We start from the raw sequence: 22,005 nt of genomic DNA on the forward strand, positions 1-22,005 counted from the left end.
GATTGGGAAGGGAGACGGAAGAAAGAAACAGAAAGAAGCTAGGGAGGGAAAAAGGGGCAAGAAAGAGAAAATGAGGAGACTGGGCATCTAAATGGTACATGCAATTAAATGTGGACAAGTGCAAAGTAATGTACATAGAGAAAAATAGTCCTAACTCAGGTACGTGGTGCTGGGTTCTGAGTTAGGAGTCACCATCTAGATAAAGGATCTTGGAGACCTTGTGGACAAAATCTTGAAATCTTCAGCTCAGTGTGCAAAAAGCAAATAGAATGTTAGGAATTATTTGGAAAGGAATTGAGAACAAAATTGAAAATATCATAATGCCTTTATATAGATCCATTGTGCGACTGCACCTTCAGTACTGTGTGCAGTTATGGTCAGCCTATCTCAAAAAAGACATAGCAGATATAGAAAATGTACAGAGAAGAGTGACAAAAATAATAAAGGGGATGGAAAAGCTCTCTTATGGAGAAAGGCTAAACAAATTAGGGCTTTTTAACTTGGAAAAAAGATGACTACAAGGAGATATGATTGAGATTTATAAAATCATGAGTGGGATGGAATGGGTAAATAGGAAACAGTTATTTACCCTTTCAAATAACACTAGAACTAGGGGACACCCCATGAAACTAGCAATCAGCAGATTTAAAACAACTTGTAGAAAATATTTTTCACTTTGTGCAGAATATAGCTATGGAATCTGTTGGTAGAAGATGTGGTCAAGGCAACTAACACAGTGAGGTTCAAAAGAGGGCTGGACAAGTTCCTGAAGGAAAAGACCATAAACAGTTATTAGCCAGGTAGACTTGGGAAAGCCAGCGTTTATCCCCGGACATGCTTCAACGGCAGGGGAGAAGAAAAAACTGATACTACACACATCCAGCAGAGCTCTCTGCTTCAACGGCAGGGGAGAAGAAAAAAGGGTTCGCACTCACAAAGCGGGGAGTAGCTGGCTTGTTACGGCGGTTACTACCCCAAACCAAATGTGCCTGATACTTCACTTTCGATGCATATCCAGCATGGCTCTCTGCTTCAACAGCATGGGAGAAGAATATACTAATACTTCAAGCATATCCAGCATAGCTCCCTGCTTCTTAGGCAGGGGAGAAGAAAAACAACCAATAAGGACTGTATAACATAGTCTGAGTAAAACAAATAAGCATGGGTGTAGCTTGCTTATTGCGGCGGTTACTACCCCTACTACTCCTAACTAATCAAGCTAGATATTTCACTTGGATGCAGCTCCATCACTGCTTTCTACATTAATGGTGGGGGTGGAAGGGAAATAGAACCAAGAGCTAAGAGAAACAGATAAGTATGAGAGAAAGTGTGTGAAGCTTGCTGGGCAGACTGGATGGGCCATTTGGTCTTCTTCTGCCGTCATTTCTATGTTTCTATGTTTCTAACTGTTAGGGAACTTCCAGGTACTTGTGACCCAGACTGGCTATGTTTGAGATGAGATGCTGGGCTGGATGGACCTTGGTCTAACCATCATGACATTTCTTATATTCTTATTAGGATTGGGAGGGGAGACAGGAAAGGGGGAGGGGAGAGAAAGAGAAGAAAGGGAGCAGGAGAGGGGGAGGGAAAAGGGGGGAGGGTGATAGAGAAGAGGATAGGAGAGGGAAAAGAAGAGAGTAAAAAGATTAGGAATGGGTTGGGGGAAGGGAAAGGATGTAGTCAAGGGATGGGCAGCAAATAAGGGGAGGAAATATGGGAGGAATGAGAGATTGGGTGGTGAGTCTGGGAGAGAAGAAGGGAGGCTGAATTGGGAGCAAGGCTAAGAGACCGAAGGGAGGAAAAACTGCAGGAGGAATCAAATAGGATAGAGAGAGAGGAAGAAAGTCTGGGAAGAAGAATGACAAAATAGGAGTGGGATGGAGGCAGGAAAGAAAAAAGGCACCTTTAAGAGGGAAAAAGACAGACTCTAGTGACATAAGATATGAGAAGAGAGACAGTAAAATAAAATGGAGAAAGTAAGCAATGGAAAGTAAAAAAATAAAAAAGAACTGAAATGGAGAAAAAAATGTAAAATAAAATATTCAGACACACCAGAAAGGTTGAAAAATGCCCTTGTTTATATAATGTAAAATAGTTTTAACATATTAAATAATGTAAAATGTATGCAAGTTCATTAAAATGTGCTGCAGAATTTAAAAAAATCTTTGCCACAGAATTTCTGAATTTTTGCCACCTACAGAATGTCCTCTTGAGCTTCTGCAGGAAGCCAGAGGCTCTGCAAATGCAGAGAATTCAACATGAGAAGAAAGACATACCTTTTTGCATTTTGAGAAGGATTTTCTAATGCAGTTTAAATAATGTGAATGCAAACCAATAGCAACATTCCATTTCATGGAAGATTCTCTTGACCCCTTGATCCTCAAGTGTTTTTACATTTTATGACTTTCATACAGCTCTCTAGTTGGGGTAATATAAAGAATTCAGCAGGGTGAGAGAAAGGTAATGGAGGTAATGTATGTTAGGATAAGATTTATAAATTAAGAACTTTCTTTCACTCAACACACTCAATTAATTCAAGCACCCACAGAACTGATACCTATGCCCTAGGCTCTATTGGTGCTATTGTTCCTCCCTCCCCCTTCCTGTAAATTCAGACAATGGGGAACAGAAGGTCTAAGGCAAAGCCCCACAGTTTTATGCAGCAGCTCGTGGTATATTCTCCAGCAAAAAAATAGAACATTCTGAAGCACATTGATAATCATCTTTTATTATAAAAATAAAGTCGTTTTGCAACCTTGCTTGTGTCTGTATAATTTATTTTCTTTTTACTGGGTGAGGAAAAGGGATCTCCAGTATCAGTAAAGGAAGGACATCTCAAGGATGGGGAGAGAAGAAAGAGGTTAAGAGGGCCAAGGATGGGAAGCGGAAGGGAAGAGGACCAGGAACGGAGTAAGGAAAAGGGGAAATAACTATAGATGGTGGGGGGAGAATGAGGAGGAAAGAGGACTGGGGATGGTGGGAGGAAAGCAAGAGAGGACTACATATGGGAAGGATGGGAAAGGGAAAGATCAGGAATATGGGATGGAGGAAGAAGGAGGAAAGGGAGGGAGGTTCTGTGATTTAGGAAGGGTTCTGGGGAGAAGGAAGAGTTAGAAAGCAAGGGAAGTTCCAGGATCTTGGGGATAGAATCTGAGATCAAGGGATAGAGGATTTTAATTGTATTGGGAGGGGAATGGAGGCAGGAGTCTGCTGTGCTCCAATTCTGATTTCCCTTGCATCTTTAACCTCCCACTCAATCTGATACACACACACACACATACACACATTCTCTCACTCACTCACTCCCTTTTTCCTGCATGCTTCTAGAGAGGGGAGGGGCTGGATCAGGAAGCAGAGGACTGTGTTTAGCGAGATTCAGCATAAGTTGGAAGACAGCAGATCTTTAACCAGTCTGCTATCCCCAGATTTTTGCTGCCGTAAGCACAGGCAAGTCTACATTGTGTAAATCAAAATAAATGCATTCATTTGGAATATTATTTATTTAATAACTTTTATATACCGGCATTAGATAGGCACATCATATATTAATATAAAATTAGTAAATTATTTTTAAAATATTTCTGGCTCTGCTGGATATACTCTGTTGTATTCCTGGCAACTAATCTCTTATAAGAACATGTGATTATGCATATGCAATAACGGAGAATATTGCAGCCAAAATATCCATATGATATATGATTTCTGCTTTTGGTGTTCTCTTTAGGTAGCTGTAATATTTCATCCTGTAATGAATTTCTCTCATGAATAAGAACAGAAGAAATAAATGTTGATTATTAAAAGAATACGTTCACATCTGTGCTGATCAAACTTGTTTGGAATTTATGCAGTTCTACTGTATATATTTTTTCCTGATTATCTTGTTGAAGACATCATTTGCATAGAGGCCACAAATCGATCTTTGTTTCCTTATTTTCTCTTTTAGCTGCCCAGAGTGATGAGCGGCTGTGTGCATTTAAAGATCCATTACAGCAGGACAGTGGAGTCGGTGAGAGTCGAATCTCTCAGGAGAATGGCACAATTGAATGTTTCAAGGGTAGCACCTGTTATGGACTGTGGGAGAAAACACGAGAAGGAGAGATAAATCTTGTAAAACAAGGTATGTTACATGTTTTCCCTTTTAACTGTTTCTTGCCTTTCATGTTTCTAGCATGTTCAATAAATGACAGTTCATCTAATGTGTCTTAGCAGCAAAATAATCACATCTCCAGAAGAATTACTGAGAAGATGACAGTACAGCTCTGAAAGCCATTGAATAATATGCTGATACATTGTTTGACGTTTTTATTTAAAGGCACCAACAAAACTAATACAACAAGGACTTTCATTTATTATTCATATTAGATATAATTCAGTATATTTAGATGGGAATTCATTTTGTTTCTTAAAACAGTTTTACATTAGTTGTCATGTCACTAAGGATGAGTGCATCAACTCTGACCCAGCTAAATCTAAGATGGCAGTCTAAAACAAAGAAAACAAGGGTAATGCAAATGAATATGTGTTTGGTGACAGCCTTACAGCCTACACTGAGTAGTATTAATATCTGAGAACATCCTATTAGATCCAAGATAATATCTTTGCCATTTTATACTATAATAGTAAACATGTTGCATAAAGTATTGGAGTTGCTATGTTAGTTCACTTGAAAGTGCAGAAATAAAGGTCAACAAATACAAACAATAACAAATATGTATAGGGGGTCGATATTAATCAGCATTTAATTGGATAACTCACAAATTATCAAGATAAAGCAGAGTTGCTTACCTGTAAGAGGTGTTCTTCTAGGACAGCAGGATCTTAGTCCTCACAGATGGGTGACATCATCAGATGGAGCCCAGCTCGGAAAACTTTTGTCAGAGTTTCTAGAACTTTGACTGGCACACTGAGCACACCCATCATGCCACTATCCACGTGTCCACGCGGGATCCATCTACAGTCTCGTAACAGAATTCACAAGAAAAATAAAATAAAATGCATGAGAAGCCAACTCAGTGGGGTGGCAGGTGGGTTTCCTGAGGACTAACATCCTGCTGACCTAGAAGAACAAGTGTTACAGATAAGCAACTCTGCTTTATCCCAGGACAAGCAGGATGCTAGTCCTCACATATGGGTGATGTCACTGACGGAGCCCTATTTCAGGAAAACTTTCTGTCAAAGTTTCTAGAAACGTTTGATTGGCACTGTGAGGCCACTGAGCATGTCCAGCATGCTATGATATTCTCTGCCACAGGGGTCTCACTCTAGTCTTCGTTTTTCCCTGCTGCTGCAAGCATCGCGGAGATAGGAGCCCTGTGAGTTTTACTCACTTTTCTGACTGAAAAAGTCATCATTTTCAAAAATTTTCTCCCATAAGGGATCTCACTCCCCCCTTTTTCACCGGACAGTGAGAAATTGATATTGTTTTACAGTAAGTAAAAACACTTTTTTTTCTCTCATAACATTTCCCTGATTTCATCGACGGCTGTCGATAGAAACATGGCTTCGGGGTTTAAAAAATGTCCGATTTGCAATCGGACCATGTCTATCACAGACCCACACCTTGAGTGTGTTGTCTGCTTAGCCGAAAAACATGATATTTCGTCCTGCCAACAGTGTGCAGAGATGAAGAGATGACCCCTAAAGGAAGGAAGCTTAGGCAGGAAAAATTGGAGCACCTTTTTCACCTCCATCTCCTTCCTTCTCCTTCGATGTCGACAAAATCGTTCCCAGCTGGAGTTACCAAAAAAGTCCTGCTGAAGAAACATCGTCTGGAGGGATCAGGGGATTGGACATCGCCAACACCGTCGACGGCGTCGATAAGGTCAGTCATAAAACAAAGGCCTAAACATAAGCATCGACACCGATATGCCTCGACACCACCGTTAACTCCCTCCCCGAGAGAACCGATCGCAAAGTGGCAAAAACACAAAGAAACACCTCCAACGTCAGGGCCTACTTCGATGGAAGAGTTACCATCGACTCCTCCACCGCCGCTGACCATTCCAGCCATATCACAGGACTTGTCCATGCTAATCAAGCAAGGAGTAATGCAAGCCCTAAAGGAACAAATTCCAGCGACCATGCCGATGCCGGTAATATCGCCGATGCCGGTGATGTCACATATGCCTGGGACATCACTGATGCCGGTAACATTACCGTTGACGATGGAACTATCGATACCTGTGACATCACCGATGCCGGGGGAAACCCCGATGCCAGTGGCAACGTCGATTCCCCTGACGACCTCGATACCACTATCGATACCGAAGTCGGTGCCTTTGGTTTTACCGGACACCATGCCGATGTTGATGGCTCTATCGGTTCCGGCACCGATGCCAATCTTCACACTTGCACTGATGCAAGGAAGAAAAAACAAAACAACTACTGTGCCTTCCAGGAGATCATCGAAGACACTAATCGCTTCTTCGATGCCAAAGCCTTCACAAACGGTGCCACTCCTTCCTGGGGCTCCAGGACACCCAGAGTCAGCACTGCATCACATAATCATGAAAAGGTATCAAGATTTAATGGATTCTCTTCTCTCTAATCCAAGAGAAGAAAATCCAGAGAACTCATCTCCTGAAGATCCATTACCAGGAACTTCTGGCATTCCTCCTCCACCTAGGACTTCAGCACCTCCACAACAAATCCAAGAATATGATACTTGGAGTGACACGAACTCAGACGTGTCATCTGAGAATTTTATATCTAAGCCATCACCACCAGATCCCCGAAAGAAATCTCCTCCAGAAGATTTTACTTTCACGACTTTTGTCCAGGAAATGGCGGACTCCATTCCTTTCAAATTAGTAACAGAGCAGGACACCAGACAACAAACCTTGGAGGTACTTCAGTTTGTCGACCCTCCAAAACAGGTTGTAGCCATACCAGTGCACGATATTCTCTTAGAATTACAACATCGTCTCTGGGAACATGCCTGCTCCGTTCCAGCAGTAAACAAGGGAATTAACAGTACATATCTAGTACAATCTGCTCCTGGGTATCAGAAGTCGCAGCTCCCTCACCACTCAGTGGTGGTGGAATCAGCACAAAAAAGATAAAAAAGAATAAGAACACATTCATCGAATCCCCCAGGTAAAGACCATTGATTTTTGGATTCCCTGGGTCGTAAAGTGTATCAAAGGGCCATGTTGAACTCTAGAATCTCTTCCAATCAGCTCTACATGACCCAATATCAGAGAAACTTGTGGAAGCAAATCCAAGATTTTGTTCCATCTCTCCCAACTCAGTATCAAGAGGCAGCCCAGACCATCATCCACAAGGGTCTGGAGGCCGGAAAACATGAAGTCCGTGCGGCCTGTGATGGATTTGAAACAGCTTCCAGGGTAGCTACATCAGGAATCAGCTCCAGGAGATGGGCATGGCTTAAGGCCTCAGACCTTAGACCTGAGGTTCAGGATAAGCTAGTAGATCTCCCTTGCCTGGGAGACAAACGTTTTGGATCCAAGGTCCAAGATGCAGTGACTCAACTAAAGGAGCACACTGAAACACTGAGGCAGCTTTCTTCCCTTCCACAAGATCCCCCTATGCACTCTGGGCGTAGGCCTCAACGGAAAGACACGAGAAGGCCTTTTTACAGACAACGGAGGTACTATCCTCCTACTTCTCGTGCCAGACCTTCTAGAACTCAACAAAGACCGCAACCAAGACAGCCGAGGACAGCTAGGCCTCAACCTGCTCCGCAGACAGGACCTGCTGCTGGTTTTTGAAACCACTTCCAGAGAACTCAGCTACATCTCCAATCCTCATCCAGAACTTCCAGTGGGAGGCCGGATATCCAAATTTTACAACAATTGGATACCAATAACATCAGACCAATGGGTTCTGTCAATAATATCTCGAGGTTACCAACTCAATTTCCTCTCAATTCCCACAGATTTTCCTCCGAGTCATTTTCATCTCAGCGAAAATCACATGCTTCAATTACAAGTAGAATTATCCACCCTTCTGAAAGCTAGGGCTGTAGAGCCGGTGCCCTGGTCTCAGAGGGGCAGAGGATTCTGTACCCGTTATTTCCTCATTCCAAAGAAAACCGGAGGCCTTCATCCTATTCTAGACCTCAGAAATCTCAACAAATTTTTAAAGAAAGAAAAGTTCAGGATGGTTTCTCTAGGCACCATGCTTCCACTTCTTCAAAAAGGAGATTGGCTTTGTTCTCTGGATCTTCAAGACACTTACGCTCATATTCCAATATTCCCTCGTCATCGCAAGTACCTGCGCTTCATGGTAGGGCAACAACATTTCCAATACAGAATATTGCCATTCGACCTTGCCTCTGCTCCCAGAGTATTCACCAAATGCCTGGCAGTAAAAGCAGCACACTTGCACAAACAAAAAGAGCTTAAAGACATGGCTCTTTAGAGAAGCTTTTTCACAAAGAGAGCGAGAAAGAGAAAAACGCTGAAAGCTGTACACACAAAATCTTTATACAGCACTAGCACATTATATGTATGTACGTCATGGTTTGTTTTTGCACCTCTTAAATTGAATGTATAATCTAAAAGTCTTTATTGTAGTCACAGGTCAGATTAGACAACACTGAACATTTAGCCATTATTATGAAACTATGTTACCGAGCTTATCAGGCACCTCCATTACTAATAATAGGAACAGATGCATGTACAATTTACTAAATGTGCCTCTATGTAAACTGTTGTGACGGTAATCTTCTGAATGATGGTGTAGAAAAGTTGTAAGTAAGTAAGTAAGTAAATAAATAAATAAATAAATGTGTTTCCATATCTAGACGATTGGCTCATCAGAAGTCAATCTCTACAAGGAGCTCTCGCTTCGCTCAATCAAACAATTACTGTACTCCATTCGATGGGATTTCTCATCAGTTATCAAAAGTCCCATCTCACTTCATCTCACCTGCTTCAATTCATAGGAGCAGAATTGAACACTATCCTCTCAAAGGTTTTTCTACCCGAGGATCGGGCACAGACACTTTTCCTTTTGGCAAACTCGCTCCGCTCAAAGAAACAAGCAACAGCTCATCGGTTTCTAACTTTACTAGGCCACATGGCCTCCACAGTTCATGTCACTCCTATGGCACGTCTCGCCATGAGGGTAACCCAATGGACTTTGAGATCATAATGGATCCAAGCCATTCAACCGCTGCATTCTCCAATTCAAGTAACCCACCAGCTACGTTCCTCTCTACTATGGTGAGTGAAAAAGAACAACTTGCGCAAGGGCCTACCCTTCCAGCAACCAGTCCCACAAATAACTCTAACCACAGATGCATCCACCTTGGGTTGGGGAGCTCACATAGACACTTTCCAAACTCAAGGTACTTGGACAAAACTCGAAGTAACATTTCAAATCAATTTCCTGGAGCTTCGAGCTATACGTTATGCGCTGCATGCGTTCAAGGACTGCCTTTCACACAAAACTGTTCTCATCCAAACGGACAATACAGTGGCCATGTGGTACATCAACAAGCAAGGAGGTACGGGCTCGTATCTCCTTTGTCAAGAAGCTGCACAGATTTGGGGCTGGGCCCTGAACCACTCAATGTTTCTCCGGGCAACTTATCTGGCAGGCATTCACAACGTAGTGGCAGATTGACTCAGTCGTCAGTTCCAACCACACGAATGGTCCCTGGATCCCACAGTAGCGACCAGGATATTTCATCTTTGCGAGCAACCAACAATAGACCTCTTTGCGTCACAACTGAATCACAAAGTGGACAAATTCTGTTCTCTACACAAACAGAAAAACCAGCCAGCCAAGGACGCCTTTGCTCGCACTTGGAACCCAGGTCTTCTATACGCATATCCTCCAATACCGCTCATAACCAAAACTCTTGTGAAGCTACAACAGGACAAGGGGTCCATGATACTTATAGTCCCGTATTAGCCTCGACAAGTATGGTTCCCCACGCTTCTAGACCTCTCAGTCAGGGATCCCATTCGCCTGGGTATAGTGGGAGAGGGAGGAACGGAGGTTTCTTGAGATGCAGGGTAAGAAGACGAAGGTTTGAAGCTGATTAGTCTTTAGAGTTTAAAGCGGTAGGAGAAATGTAAAAAAGCTGTTCGTGTAACAGAGGTTACAGGCACGTGCGTCCTCTACATGGCGTGGCTCAGACTGACTCACAATCTTGGAGAGTGATTACAGGAAAAGTCCCCACAGGCTGGGAACCTCGGGGGCGTCCCCACCCGATGACGTCAATCTGCTAGTGTATTTAACCTGACCGGCCCTTGCCTTCTACGAGTTAGCAAGGAGTTCCATCTTGCTGAATCCACCTCATTCAAGGACTTCCTGTTCCTGACTTTGGTCTTAGTATCTAACGCTCTGTGTACCCGCTCCTCGGGGGCTTCCCTGCGTTCCCGGCTATCCGCTCCTCTGAGGGCCTACCTTCCTGACCGCTACCAGACCTGCTTCTCTCTCTCTTGGAACAATCTCTTGTGAGTACCTCTACTGACTTCTACTATACAAACTGTATTGAGGATTTCCCATGGTGTAGCCCGAGCCTCGGGCCACTACCGCTTTCCTTCAGTAGAAGCTATTCAGTTTTCCTGCACTGCAGATCAATAATGCTGGAAAGCAGAACAAACGGTAGTGATCGGAGTATCAAGGGATTCTTTATTGGAATATACCCGACTCTGGCCGAATTTCGCTCACGCAGGAGCTGCCTCAGGGGCTACTGTTCCAATGGTTATTTTTCATATGTCACACTTCAACATGAGAGCAACACAAAGTATTTATTAGAATTCTTGAAGGTTAAAGTTCAATCAGTGGCTTTGATGAAAAATCCAAAGTAGGTTCATTCTATTTCTGAAAAACCTGTTGCGCATTGAACTTTGAAGTGTGACATATGAAAAATAACCATTGGAACAGTAGCCCCTGAGGCAGCTCCTGCATGAGCGAAACTCGGCCAGAGTCGGGCATATTCCAATAAAGAATCCCTTGATACTCCGATCACTACCATTTGTTCTGCTTTCCATCAGGAATAGCACCATTACTCCCCTCTGGTGATCCTATGGGAGCTGGTGATCAACCTTATGATCTTTGGATCGATGATTATTCCCAGGATACTGATGACTTACCTTCAGAGCCATCTCCACCTGGGGAGAGAAGATGTTCTCTCCAGAGAACCTGTCCTTTATTAATTTTATTAAAGAAATGTCTGAGACAATTCCATTTCAGCTCCAGACGGAAGAGGATTCAAGGTACAAGATGCTGGAAGTACTCCAGTTTCTTGATGCCCCAAAGGAAATCATGTCTATCCCTATTCATGAAATCCTAATTGACCTGCTGAAAAGGAATTGGGAGCACCCAGGCTCGGTACCACCTGTCAACCGAAAGACAAATGCCACCTTCCTTGTCCAGACAGCCCCTGGTTTTCAAAGAACACAGTTGGATCACCATTCTGTGGTTGTGGAGTCAGCCCAGAAGAAGGCACGATGCTCTAAATCTCATTCCTCTATACCTCCAGGGAAGGAACAGAGGTCCCTGGATACTTTTGGCAGGTGTGTCTTCCATGGCTCAATGCTCATTTCTCGCATTGCTTCCTACCAGTTATACATGACCCAGTATAACAGGGACCTGTTCAAGAAGATCCAAGATTTCTCAGAATCTTTACCAGAACAATTCCAGGATGCACTCAACGCTCTGGCTCAGAAAGGCTTAGATGCTGGCAAGCATGAGGTCTGCGCTGCCTATGATATTTTTCTCTCTGCCTCCAGAGTGTCTGCAGCGGGGATTAGTGCAAGAAGGTGGGCCTGCCTGTAGTCCCTCAGACCTAAGACCAGAGGTGCAGGATCGGTTAGCAGACCTGCCCTGTGCTGGAGATAATCTCTTTGCGGACAAAATCCAGGAAACAGTGGCCAGCTAAAGGACCACCATGAAACACTGCGACAGCTTTCTTCAGTAACTTCTGATTTCCCATCCACTTCTAAGAGGTTATTCCGAAGGGACTCTAAGCGACTGTCTTTCAAGCCACGGAGATATCCTCCTGCCACTCGAGGTCGTCCTTCCAGGCCCTACCAGAAGGGTCAGCCCAGACAAGCCTGACCCCAGAAGACCCAGCCAGCCCCTCAACCGGGCCCAGCTGCTGGATTTTGACTCCTCGCTGGAGAGCATAAGCCAACCTCCTCTACCGTCCGTTCCAGTAGGCGGTCGACTACTGAAGCAAAGAATTTATTTAGTTTTTCTGCTATGGCTTTGTCATCTCTAAGTGTCCTCCCTGTGGGCGGAGACACCTCTCATCTCAGCCCAGGGTTCACATTCTTACAAAAACATAACACTTAGGCAGAAACTTAGGGTGAGTACGCAGGACCACCCTATCTTGAAAGAACTTCATGTAGGGCAGATATGTCACCAATGCCTAAAACTCACTAACTCTGCAAGCTGAAGTGACCACCACGAGGAATAGAACCTTCCAGGTTGGGTACCTCAGATCGTAGGAGCACATAGGCTCGAATGGGTCACGCATGAGCCATGCTAGCACCACGTTAAGGTCTCAGGACACAACAGGAGGTCACATGGGGGGCTTCATCTGAAACAACCCCCGCATAAATCGCCCTAATATGGGCTGTACAGAGATGGGCATACCACCAATACCTTGATGGTAAGTGCTGATGGCACTCAGATGAACCCTGACTGAGTTGGTCTTCAGGCCAGCCTCCAAAAGGTGACACAGGTAGTCTAGCAACTGTGGCATGGGGCAGGCAAATGGATCCACGCCATGACCTCTACACCAGATGGAGAACCGCTTCCACTTGAGCCTGTAAGACTTCCTGGTGGAAGGCTTTCTTGAAGCTACCAGTACCTGAGACACGTCATCAGAGAGGTCAGGGGAATGCAGGACTAGCCTCTCAACATACAGGCTGTCAGAGCTAATGACCTGAGATTTGGATGGCGCAGCCTGCTCCGATACTCGTGATCAAATCGGGGGAGGTCCCAAGATGGATAGGCTCTCTGACCAACAGGTCCTGCAGGATTGGAAACCAGACCTACCTTGACCAATACGGGGCCACCAGGATCATGGTCCCCTTGTCCTGCTGGAGTTTCATGAGAGTCTTCATTACCAGTGGAAGCAGAGGATATGTATACAGAAGACCCTTTCCTCAGTAGTGGGCAAAGGTGTCCGAAGCTGGCTTCCCGTCGCTCATGTACAGGGAGCAGAAGTGCCTGACTTTGCTGTTGTAAGGGGAGGAAAGGAGATCTACATACGGGGTTCCCCACAGGTGGAAGATCCGGTCTGCTACCAAAGGGTCCAGCGACCACTCATGTGGTCGGAACGCCCAACTCAGGCGGTCCGCCACCACATTTTCCGTCCCAGCCATGTAAATCACTCACAAGAGCAAGCCTTGGGATAGGGTCTAGGACCATATCTGCACCGCCTCCTGACAAAGGAGGAAGGAGCCTGTGCCTCCTTGTTTGTTGATGTACCACATTGCATCCTGATTGTCCGTTTGGATAAGGACAGCTTTGTGGGACAAACGATCCCGAAACGCCCAGAGAGCATCTCTGAGTTTACTGTGATATCGCTGGCCTACAGTACTATTTCTTCCTTGAAGCAAGATTCAACTTATATCAGCAGTACAATAAAGCTTTCTTTCCTCAGTGTCTGCTTACTAGAGTCTAGCCAATCGCTGTGGCTCCCCATGGGGCCCCTCCCCATGGGAGGAGTCATTGCCACTTTGACCAAGAGTCCACAATATGCCACAAACCCAACAGCAGGAAGACTGTATATATAAATAAAATAATGCGCCAGAAGTAAAATGATGTGTGACATGCTAATGCATCACACAATACAATACTGCGTCATCCGACGCAATAAATTATCACGAGTTGCAAAACGTACCTACTCGATGCGGTATATCAGAAATTTCCCTAACCACACCCATTTTTTAAATCACAGACACTAATACGTCATAATACTGCTTTATTTATAGAATTTTGATGAATCTAGGCCCAATCGAGAATCTGTGGCACTATTTTAAACTTGCAGTCCATAAGCATCATCCAACCAACCTGAACAACCTGGAGCAAATCTGCCAGGAAGAATGGGCAAAAGTCGCTCCCAAACAATGTGCAAAGCTGGTAGAAGCTTACCCCAACAGACTTAAAGTTGTTATTGGAGCAAAAGGTAGTTTCTAACCAAGTTCTAAACTGGAGGGGCTGAATATTTATGCAAGCAGCATTTTTCAGTTTTTAATTTTATTTTACAAAAAATGCAGAGAAATAATTAATTGTGGCTTTGAAAATTTACTTTAAGAGCATACTGGTTTGCAATAAACTGGAACAATCTATGTTAGTGTTATTTGTAATCCCATACACATCTGCTGACTTTTTAGGGGGTTGAATACTTTTCCAAGGCACTGTATATTTATTTATTTAAGAACTTTCCTATACCGATATTCGTGGGTACATCATATTGGTTTACAGATAACTTAACGTATTACAGAGAACAAGGGTAGGGGGAACAAGAGAACAATAGAGAAACCAAAGAACAAGGAGGGGTAGAATGGAATAATAGGAGAAACTAATATGAACGAGGAAGCTAGAGGAAGGTAACACGGGAAAAAGGGTACTAAAATACATAGGGGAAGAGGATTCAGACAAAAGGTGGCGTAACTAATAAATAACGGCTAGATGGTACAGGGTACATAGCACTTTCTAGGTGAGTTGTCCTGTTTTATGCTCTCATCTGTTTACCTTTACCTTTGTCTCTTGTCTTTATCTGTGAGTGTAAGTTTTTGTGTGTTTGTCAAGTTTGTCCGCTTTTCTTCGTGTGGTGATGGAAGGGTGGTGGAGGAGTGAGGAGGAGTGGTGGAGAGGACAGAGCATGGAAGGCAGGGGAGAAAGGAGAGGGAGGTGTGAGGTGAGGAGGGAGAGGAGAAGGGAGAAGGAGGGCAGGAGTGGTAGGAGGAGGAGGAATAGGCATAGGGACAGAAGTAGAGATAAGGAGGAGGGAATGGATAGGAGGAAGAGGGGGAAAGGGGATAGGCAGGCAAGTGTGGAGGGAGGAGGATGGCAGGGATAGACAGAGAAGGCGGGGGGGGGGGGCAGTTGGCAGGGCAGGTGCAGGGGGGAGAAAGGGAGAGGAGCGGGGAGTGGGAACGAGAGCGAGGAAAGTGACACCTCTCCAGAAGTGGAAGTGGAAACCAACTCATCTGGCAACCAGAGAGCAGATCAAATTTGTCTACACGCATACAAGTTCATTGTCAATGACAATGAAATGCTCATCGCTGGGGTCCTCGAGCATTACAACATGTTGTTTGGGAACCATGCAACGAAGATTTCCAGGGCAGCCAAGGGCCAGATATGGTGCACCATCATCCAAGCTGTATCCCGGCGCAGCAGAATAAAGAGGATGGGAGGACCACCGTTACTGCAACGTAAAGGCCCAGTTAAGCCGCAACAGGTACCAGTGCCAGACAGGAAGAGGAGCCCCTTGCCCATAGAGGAGAACCTCATTCAACGGCTGGGACTGGATGTCTTTGAGGGGATGGACGAGGCCCTGGACATGACGCAAGCTGTGGCCGGTAAGTATATGTCACCTGTAAATATCAAGTCTACTACAGATGTCCACATATTTTGGCATAAGAGGCTCACACTGATTGAGTGATGCGAAGTGAATATCTTATGCCAAACAGTACATATGCATTTCTTAGCATTCATACTTATGTCTTCTTCTTTGTTTCCATAGCTCTCGCCCAGGAAGCCCCAGGGACCAGCGGTGCAGCCCCAGCTCTCAGTTTGCGACTTGATGCTCAGACGAAGTGAAGCGAGGGAGAGGATGAGGAGCAGCAGCAACAGCCACCAGAACTACACCAGCTATAACCACCCCTTGGCTCACATCTACACCTGGACACAAGCCTAAACCTCTCCAGCTTCATGGAGGTGAGATCCCTGCCATGGGACAAAGGTAGCCAGTTCCCATTTTCCTCCAGCACTTCACATCAGCAGTGGGATGCACCGAACACCCAGCCAGATCAACCCACCAGCCCAGACATGCTAGCTTTGGAGTCACAGTTTCTCAGCCACCACCAACCACAGCACCAACTGAACCAGAGAAGAATGTCTGTTATGCACAGGCTTGTGGACCCTTGTGCCGACGAGGGGATGTTACACCTTGCGGAGGATCCGTAGGTTTTCTCGTTGGGTGGCGAGGCAGGACAGAGGAGGAGAGCAGCTGACCCTTGGTACTGAAGACAGAAGCTACTGTGGAGTCGGACGAGGAGGTGAGCGGATGGACGGTCTTCACCACTGGTGGTCTGCGGTCCCCCCTGGAGGAGCCCGTAGGGACCCGACCGCTGGGACTTAGGTGGACCTAGAGAGGTCAGGGTATCGGTGCTTCGCCCTGGAGCTTCGCCCTGGAAGCCCGCGGTCCCCCCAGGAGGAGCCCGTAGGGATCCGGGCCGCTGGGACTTAGGTGGGCCCTTGGAGACGGTGGTCTTGAAGGAGTCCTAGGTCAAGTGCCAGAGGGTCGACGCTCACCAGTCCGAAGTCGTGTGCCAGAGAATCACCGCTTGCCAATCCGAAGTCAGGAACCGGGAACACCAAGACGAAACAGAAACCAGGGTCCGAGCTCAGGGAACTCACCGAAGCAAGCAGACTAGACAGCGTTGGAGGACGTTGCCAAGTCGAGGAATGAGCAGAGGAAGCCTCCTTAAATACTTCCTCTGCTCTGGATCATTGGAAGCAGGTGAGCATCATTAAAGGGATCAGGTCCCTTTAAATTCAGTGAGGGGGCGCGGCCTCATGCCTAAGATGGCGGCCATCTTGGATTCCATGGCGGCGACCACCTTGAATCCCCTCAGCGGGGAAGAAGCTGTGGTGCCACGCCGGGGAGGCTAGGAGGGCTCTCCAGCGTGGGGGCACCCCGAGGGCCTGTGCCCATGTGCGGGGGCCTCGGCTCCTCTGGACGTTTGCCGCGGCGGGTCGCCGCTGTGGTCAGGTAGGGGGGGGGCGCGCCCGCGGCCATCCGCGGGCGCGGCACACAACACTGTCCATGACACACTTGACAGCATTGAGAGGAGGCATGGGCTCCACCTGCACCATATATGGGCAGAGCTGCTGCAGTTGAGGGGGCTCAGATTAGCCACACAAATGCCGTGCAGGCGCAGACAGCAGCCCTTATGCAGGGCCTAACCACCATCTCCACTTCCATCAACAACTTGACATCCACCATAACACAACTAATTCAAAGATAGCTAGAGCCTGCACCCATGCCATCCCTATCCTCCTAGGAGTCCACTCCATGTAGCAGACCCCGGCTCTCAGGATGGCCCAGGGGTAGGCCCCCCAAAGTTATGCCACCCTCATACAGCCAAAAGCCCAGGCAAGGAAAAGGCCCATGAGGCCCCAAGTTGTAAAGGTTAAAATATTTCACTCAAAGATGACTTGTCCAAACAAGCCAGGCCAGCTAGATGGAAGAAGCCTGCTAGTCCCGTCCTGAGTACAGAGTTCATGTTCCGGCTAGATGGAAGAAGTCTGCAGGGCCCATCCTGACTACAAAGTTCCTGTGCTGTCTAGATGGAAGAAGACTGCTGGGTCCATCCTGACTACAGAGTTCCTGTGCTAGCTAGATGGAGGAAGACTGCTGGGCCCATCCTGACTACAAAGTTCCTATGCTAGCTAATTGGAAGATGCCTTTTGGGCCCTTCCTGATTACAGAATTCCTATTCTAGCTAAATGGAAGATGTCTGTTGTGCCCATCCTGACTACAGAGTTCCTGTGCTGGCTTGCTGATGAGATGGTCTACTGTCTGCCTGTGTTGTCCTGCTGCTTACTTGTTATGTCTTCTTCTATGCTCTGCCAATAGTCCTGCCTCCTTGATGAGGTCTGCAGACACAGTCCTGCTGGTGTCTCATCTCATATCATCCTGATTCTGCCTCCATGCTTGTGTCTCGTTTCCTGGAGCTGTGGGCTCATCTCCTGATCCTTCTGCCTTCAAGCTGCACTCTCCAGTCCGGGGCTCCTGCTTCCATTCTGTGCTCTCCAGTCTTGGTCCTGCTGCCTCCATGCTGCACTTTCCAGTCCTGGTCCTGCTGCCTGTTACTTCAACTTTGCTACCGTGACCCTCAGTCTTTTCCCTTTGAGTGCACTCTTTCAATGTAGACTATCTGGGCCTTCTTTGAACTTTTCTGCCGAGGTCCTCAGGCAGTCCCCTTTGAGTGCACTATTTCAACTTGGACTGTCTGGGCCTTAACTTGCCATCACATACTTGTGCTGGCACCAGTTCTAACATTAGAGCTGTCCTGTAGCTAGTGTTGCCAGTTCCACTTTTTAGGTTCTTAGCAGTAATCATGATTTTGCAAAAGGATAAGAATATAATACTGTATATGTCATGTTGCCATTTGTAACAATGTATGCACATGTCTTCACTAAATGTGCTGGTCATATGAGTTACAATGTCATGTGCTATTTAATATCTTGTCCTTACAGTATGTGATTAACAAAGATGTTGACTTGCTTTGATTCTGGTGACTACACATGTTGTTTAATAAAATGATCAGATACTTTGAAACTTCACTTTCTGATTGTGTCTTTCCATTGTGTGTTTTTTGTCTTAAGAGTTCACTTGGTAAAAGATTTGAAACCAATATGATCTTGCATGCTAAAGTGCCATTAGCCATTCCAACTAGGCACATTTCTCACATGCAAGACCATATAGCCTAGGCTATAAAACAGAAAGCTCATTGTATGCTCCCAAGGAAGACAGCAAGAGCATAGAGAAAACTCCTTAATGTGGAGCTTCACAATTGGCTTGTGTTGCCTTCTCGAGAGAGCGTAATCTTAGCTAATTCTTGGGTACATGGCATGTATGTAAGATGGGCACTAGCTAGCTAATTTTCACCTCCATAAGCTGCCTGGTAGAATAGATGTAGAAATGCTTGGCTAGAGGTGCTGTAGCAATGTCTTCACTCTATTGGTGACCATTAGGTTGTATAGCTATTGATCTCTTCCATTGTGAAGATCTATCACCTCTAACCAAACAATGGGCCTTCTCTCTGGGTCTAGCACCAAATACTGTCATCACATAAGTCTTTAGCCAGAAGCCTACTTGAAAAGTACATAAAAGTCTATGTCTTGTTCATCTCTAGGGAGCAGAAATGTGCAGCTGCAGGATCCAGACCCAGAGAGTACATAGTGTAAATGTAATTCTTGTGTGGTGTTAGGTGTCATGACATTAATTACCCCCACAAGAGATTACTTAGGGCCTCTTACTTGTGTCCTCATTCCATGTAAAAGGCATTCAATAAAAAATGCTTTTTAAGGTCTGTCAGTTTAAAAAAGATATAATTTACTTGCAGCCTGCTAGAACACCATGTCAGCTGCTATATGACAACTGAGGAGGGGTCACAGAAGTGTGGAAGATAGAGATTGCCCACTGCCCAAGAGCAGACAGTGATGAGGTCTGCTGCTGCTTGGGACCAGGCAGACTTCAACAGACTGATTCCCACCCCTACACTGCCTTGGATTGTTGATCAGTACATACCTCTTAGCTAAGGCAGAGATATTGCCCACTGCTCTTAGGTAGTAGATACTGTTACGATCCCCCCTGTTGCTGCGCTACAGGTGGTCTCTCACCTTCCTCCCGGAGGCCGCTCCGAAGCCAGGGCCTCACCTGTGTTCCACCCGGGACTTGCTCCAGGGCCTGAGAGGCCTAGCTGTGCCTGTGGCTTGCATGCCAGCGTTTGGACTTCCTGTTTGGCGACGCCCTTCCCTAGGGGCCGGCCCGCAGCTCTCCTCCTTATTTATAGGGCCAGCGGTGGGCGGTCCTGGCAAGCTCCTCCCAGGGAGTTGCCTTCTACCTCCAGTATATAAGGACTTCCTTGTCATTTGCAACGGGCCTTCGGATTGTGCATTACAGTCGCCTGTAACCTTGCCGATCCAGGTCCTCCATGTATTGATGGCTCCTTGTCCTGTCTCGGTCCGGATATCCACTACCTGATGTGTTCCTGATGTCTGCCTTGATGTGTTCCTGATGTCTGCCTTGATGTGTTCCTGATGTCCTGTTCCAGTTCCGGTTGTTCTGCCCTATGTCCTCGTCTGGTTCCTGAGCCTTCTGTCCTTTTGGGCCCTGGAGTGGCCAACAGGAGGGATTCGTCCCCCGGGCTCTTGAGCTTCTGTTCCTGCCAGCCGACGGGGCTTCGGATGTCATTGGTCCCGGCATCAGAGTTCCTTCTCGACTGGACCTTTCCTGGTGCACCCTCCTTTCCTCAGCGTGGTCCGCGACCAGCCTTCCTGGGCTGTGTAGGGCGCGTCTGGGATGGGGTGGTCCGCGACTCAGTCCCGTGGGTGGGCTGAGTAGGGCGCCCTGATGGACAGTGCCATGTCTCCTTCCAGCCCTCCTCTTCAACGTCTTGCTTCAGCCTGTCTTGGATGTCTGCTTCAGCCCCGTCTGACGTCTTCTGTGTAAGGACTCTGTCTGCCCTCGCCTCTGTCCGGCCTGCTGCCCATTGCCGTTCCCAGCGGCAGGTCCGAAAGGGCCGGGAACAGTCGGAGGACCGTTCATCAGTCAACTTCCCAGTGTTGGCTACCATGGGCGTGCAGGTCCGGCTGAGGGTCAGACTCTGTGCCTGCTTCTGTACCCGCCTGGCTCACCATGCCTGCCCAGCTCACCTACCACGGTGTGGCTTGGGGCTCCTCCTTGAGTCCTGCCGTGGCCCAAGGGCTCACCACCAGCTCGAGACGACCGCGCCCACGCGCGCTCGTAACAGATAATCTCTATCCTCAACACCTCTGTGACCCCTCCTCAGTTGTCACACAGCAGCCTCTATGAGCTTTTCATAGAGGCCACTTTCTTGGATGACACAGTCTTCTAGCAGGCTGCAAGTAGCAGAGGTACATAATCCTTAGGCTGGGTAGTGGACAAGTGATGTGGCTATAGTTAGCAGCAGAACCTGTTCTCTATAATCAGCAGGATGAACGTGCCACCTTATCTATGCACCCAAAATATATGCAGCTATATAAGGCGGATTATCTGTTGGCCTAATCTGTCAGCATGTACATATGGCAGAGTAAGCCTCAAGTGATGCGGCCTTGTGTAGCAGGCTCACTGTATAGTTACCAGGATATCTTCTACAGATACATGGGTAAGCAGGTCTCTGTCTGAAAAAGAGAATATCAATTAGGGATCCTGGCAGACCTCCTGCTATCCCCCATAGATCCCCAGGTAACTTCAACCCAATGGCCTAGTCCCCTCCTTCAACCCATTTATCTGGTGAACATGAAAGCACCTGGAATGATGGCACCATTAGCCTTCCCCTTCCTTCTAACCCTGCATCCCTAAAATAAGCTTACATAATCTAACCCCTCCCAAACACCACAGCCTCCCCAGCAGCTGAAGTTCTTCCAACCAGGCACGCCCCCCAGTGCCAATGTAAATACGCTTACTCCAGGTACTGGGTGGGAGACCCTCAAGTGCCGGGAGGGGGGGTGATATCTACAGGAAGATATCTACTCATCCGGCAAAGTGGCACTGCATATCTGAGCTTTGTTGCTGCCAGTTTTCACACACCCCTCTGGACTAAATGAATAAAGAGTGTCAGGCCAAGGTGGAACATTTGGTTACAATGCATGAGACCATTTTCTTCCCGCCTACACACTACCATATCTGTAACATCCATCCTAAAAAGTAGAAGCACAGGATTGCTTCTGGCTAAAGATTGTGTGGCCAAAGTGGGTGCACAAACAATGCATGCTCTGGTGTATGGATTGGTGTGGTAAGGAAGAAAACTATGAGCCCTACTTCACTCACAGACACAGATGTAGACAGAGGCTAACACTGCTCATCACTCACTCAAACACATCTGTTAGGACATTGTTACTTACAGACTACCTCCAGCACTTTATTAATTTACCCAGGCCCAGATTTTCTGTTCCTGGCCTGTTCATCATCAACCATCAATAATTTCTATGCCAAGCTTGTTCCTACCTGCTAATGAGGTGTCACAGTCACACAACATAGTCTACACCAGGCAACCTGACAGACATCTGTTGGAAGCAAATATACTCACTGAT

General features: G+C 46.5%; 1 protein-coding gene across 1 annotated transcript in view; it reads left to right on the plus strand.

Annotated features, from left to right (window-relative positions):
• The window catches only part of BMPR2 (bone morphogenetic protein receptor type 2), a 680,472-nt gene that overhangs the window by 263,094 nt on the left and 395,373 nt on the right, over positions 1-22,005 (plus strand). The window contains exon 2 of the mRNA XM_029606286.1: positions 3,944-4,117. Coding sequence (XP_029462146.1) covers positions 3,944-4,117 — 174 coding nt within the window. The remainder of the gene's footprint in view (positions 1-3,943; positions 4,118-22,005) is intronic.

Source organism: Rhinatrema bivittatum, chromosome 6 (assembly GCF_901001135.1).
Source record: "Rhinatrema bivittatum chromosome 6, aRhiBiv1.1, whole genome shotgun sequence".
NCBI classification, from domain to species: domain Eukaryota; kingdom Metazoa; phylum Chordata; class Amphibia; order Gymnophiona; family Rhinatrematidae; genus Rhinatrema; species Rhinatrema bivittatum.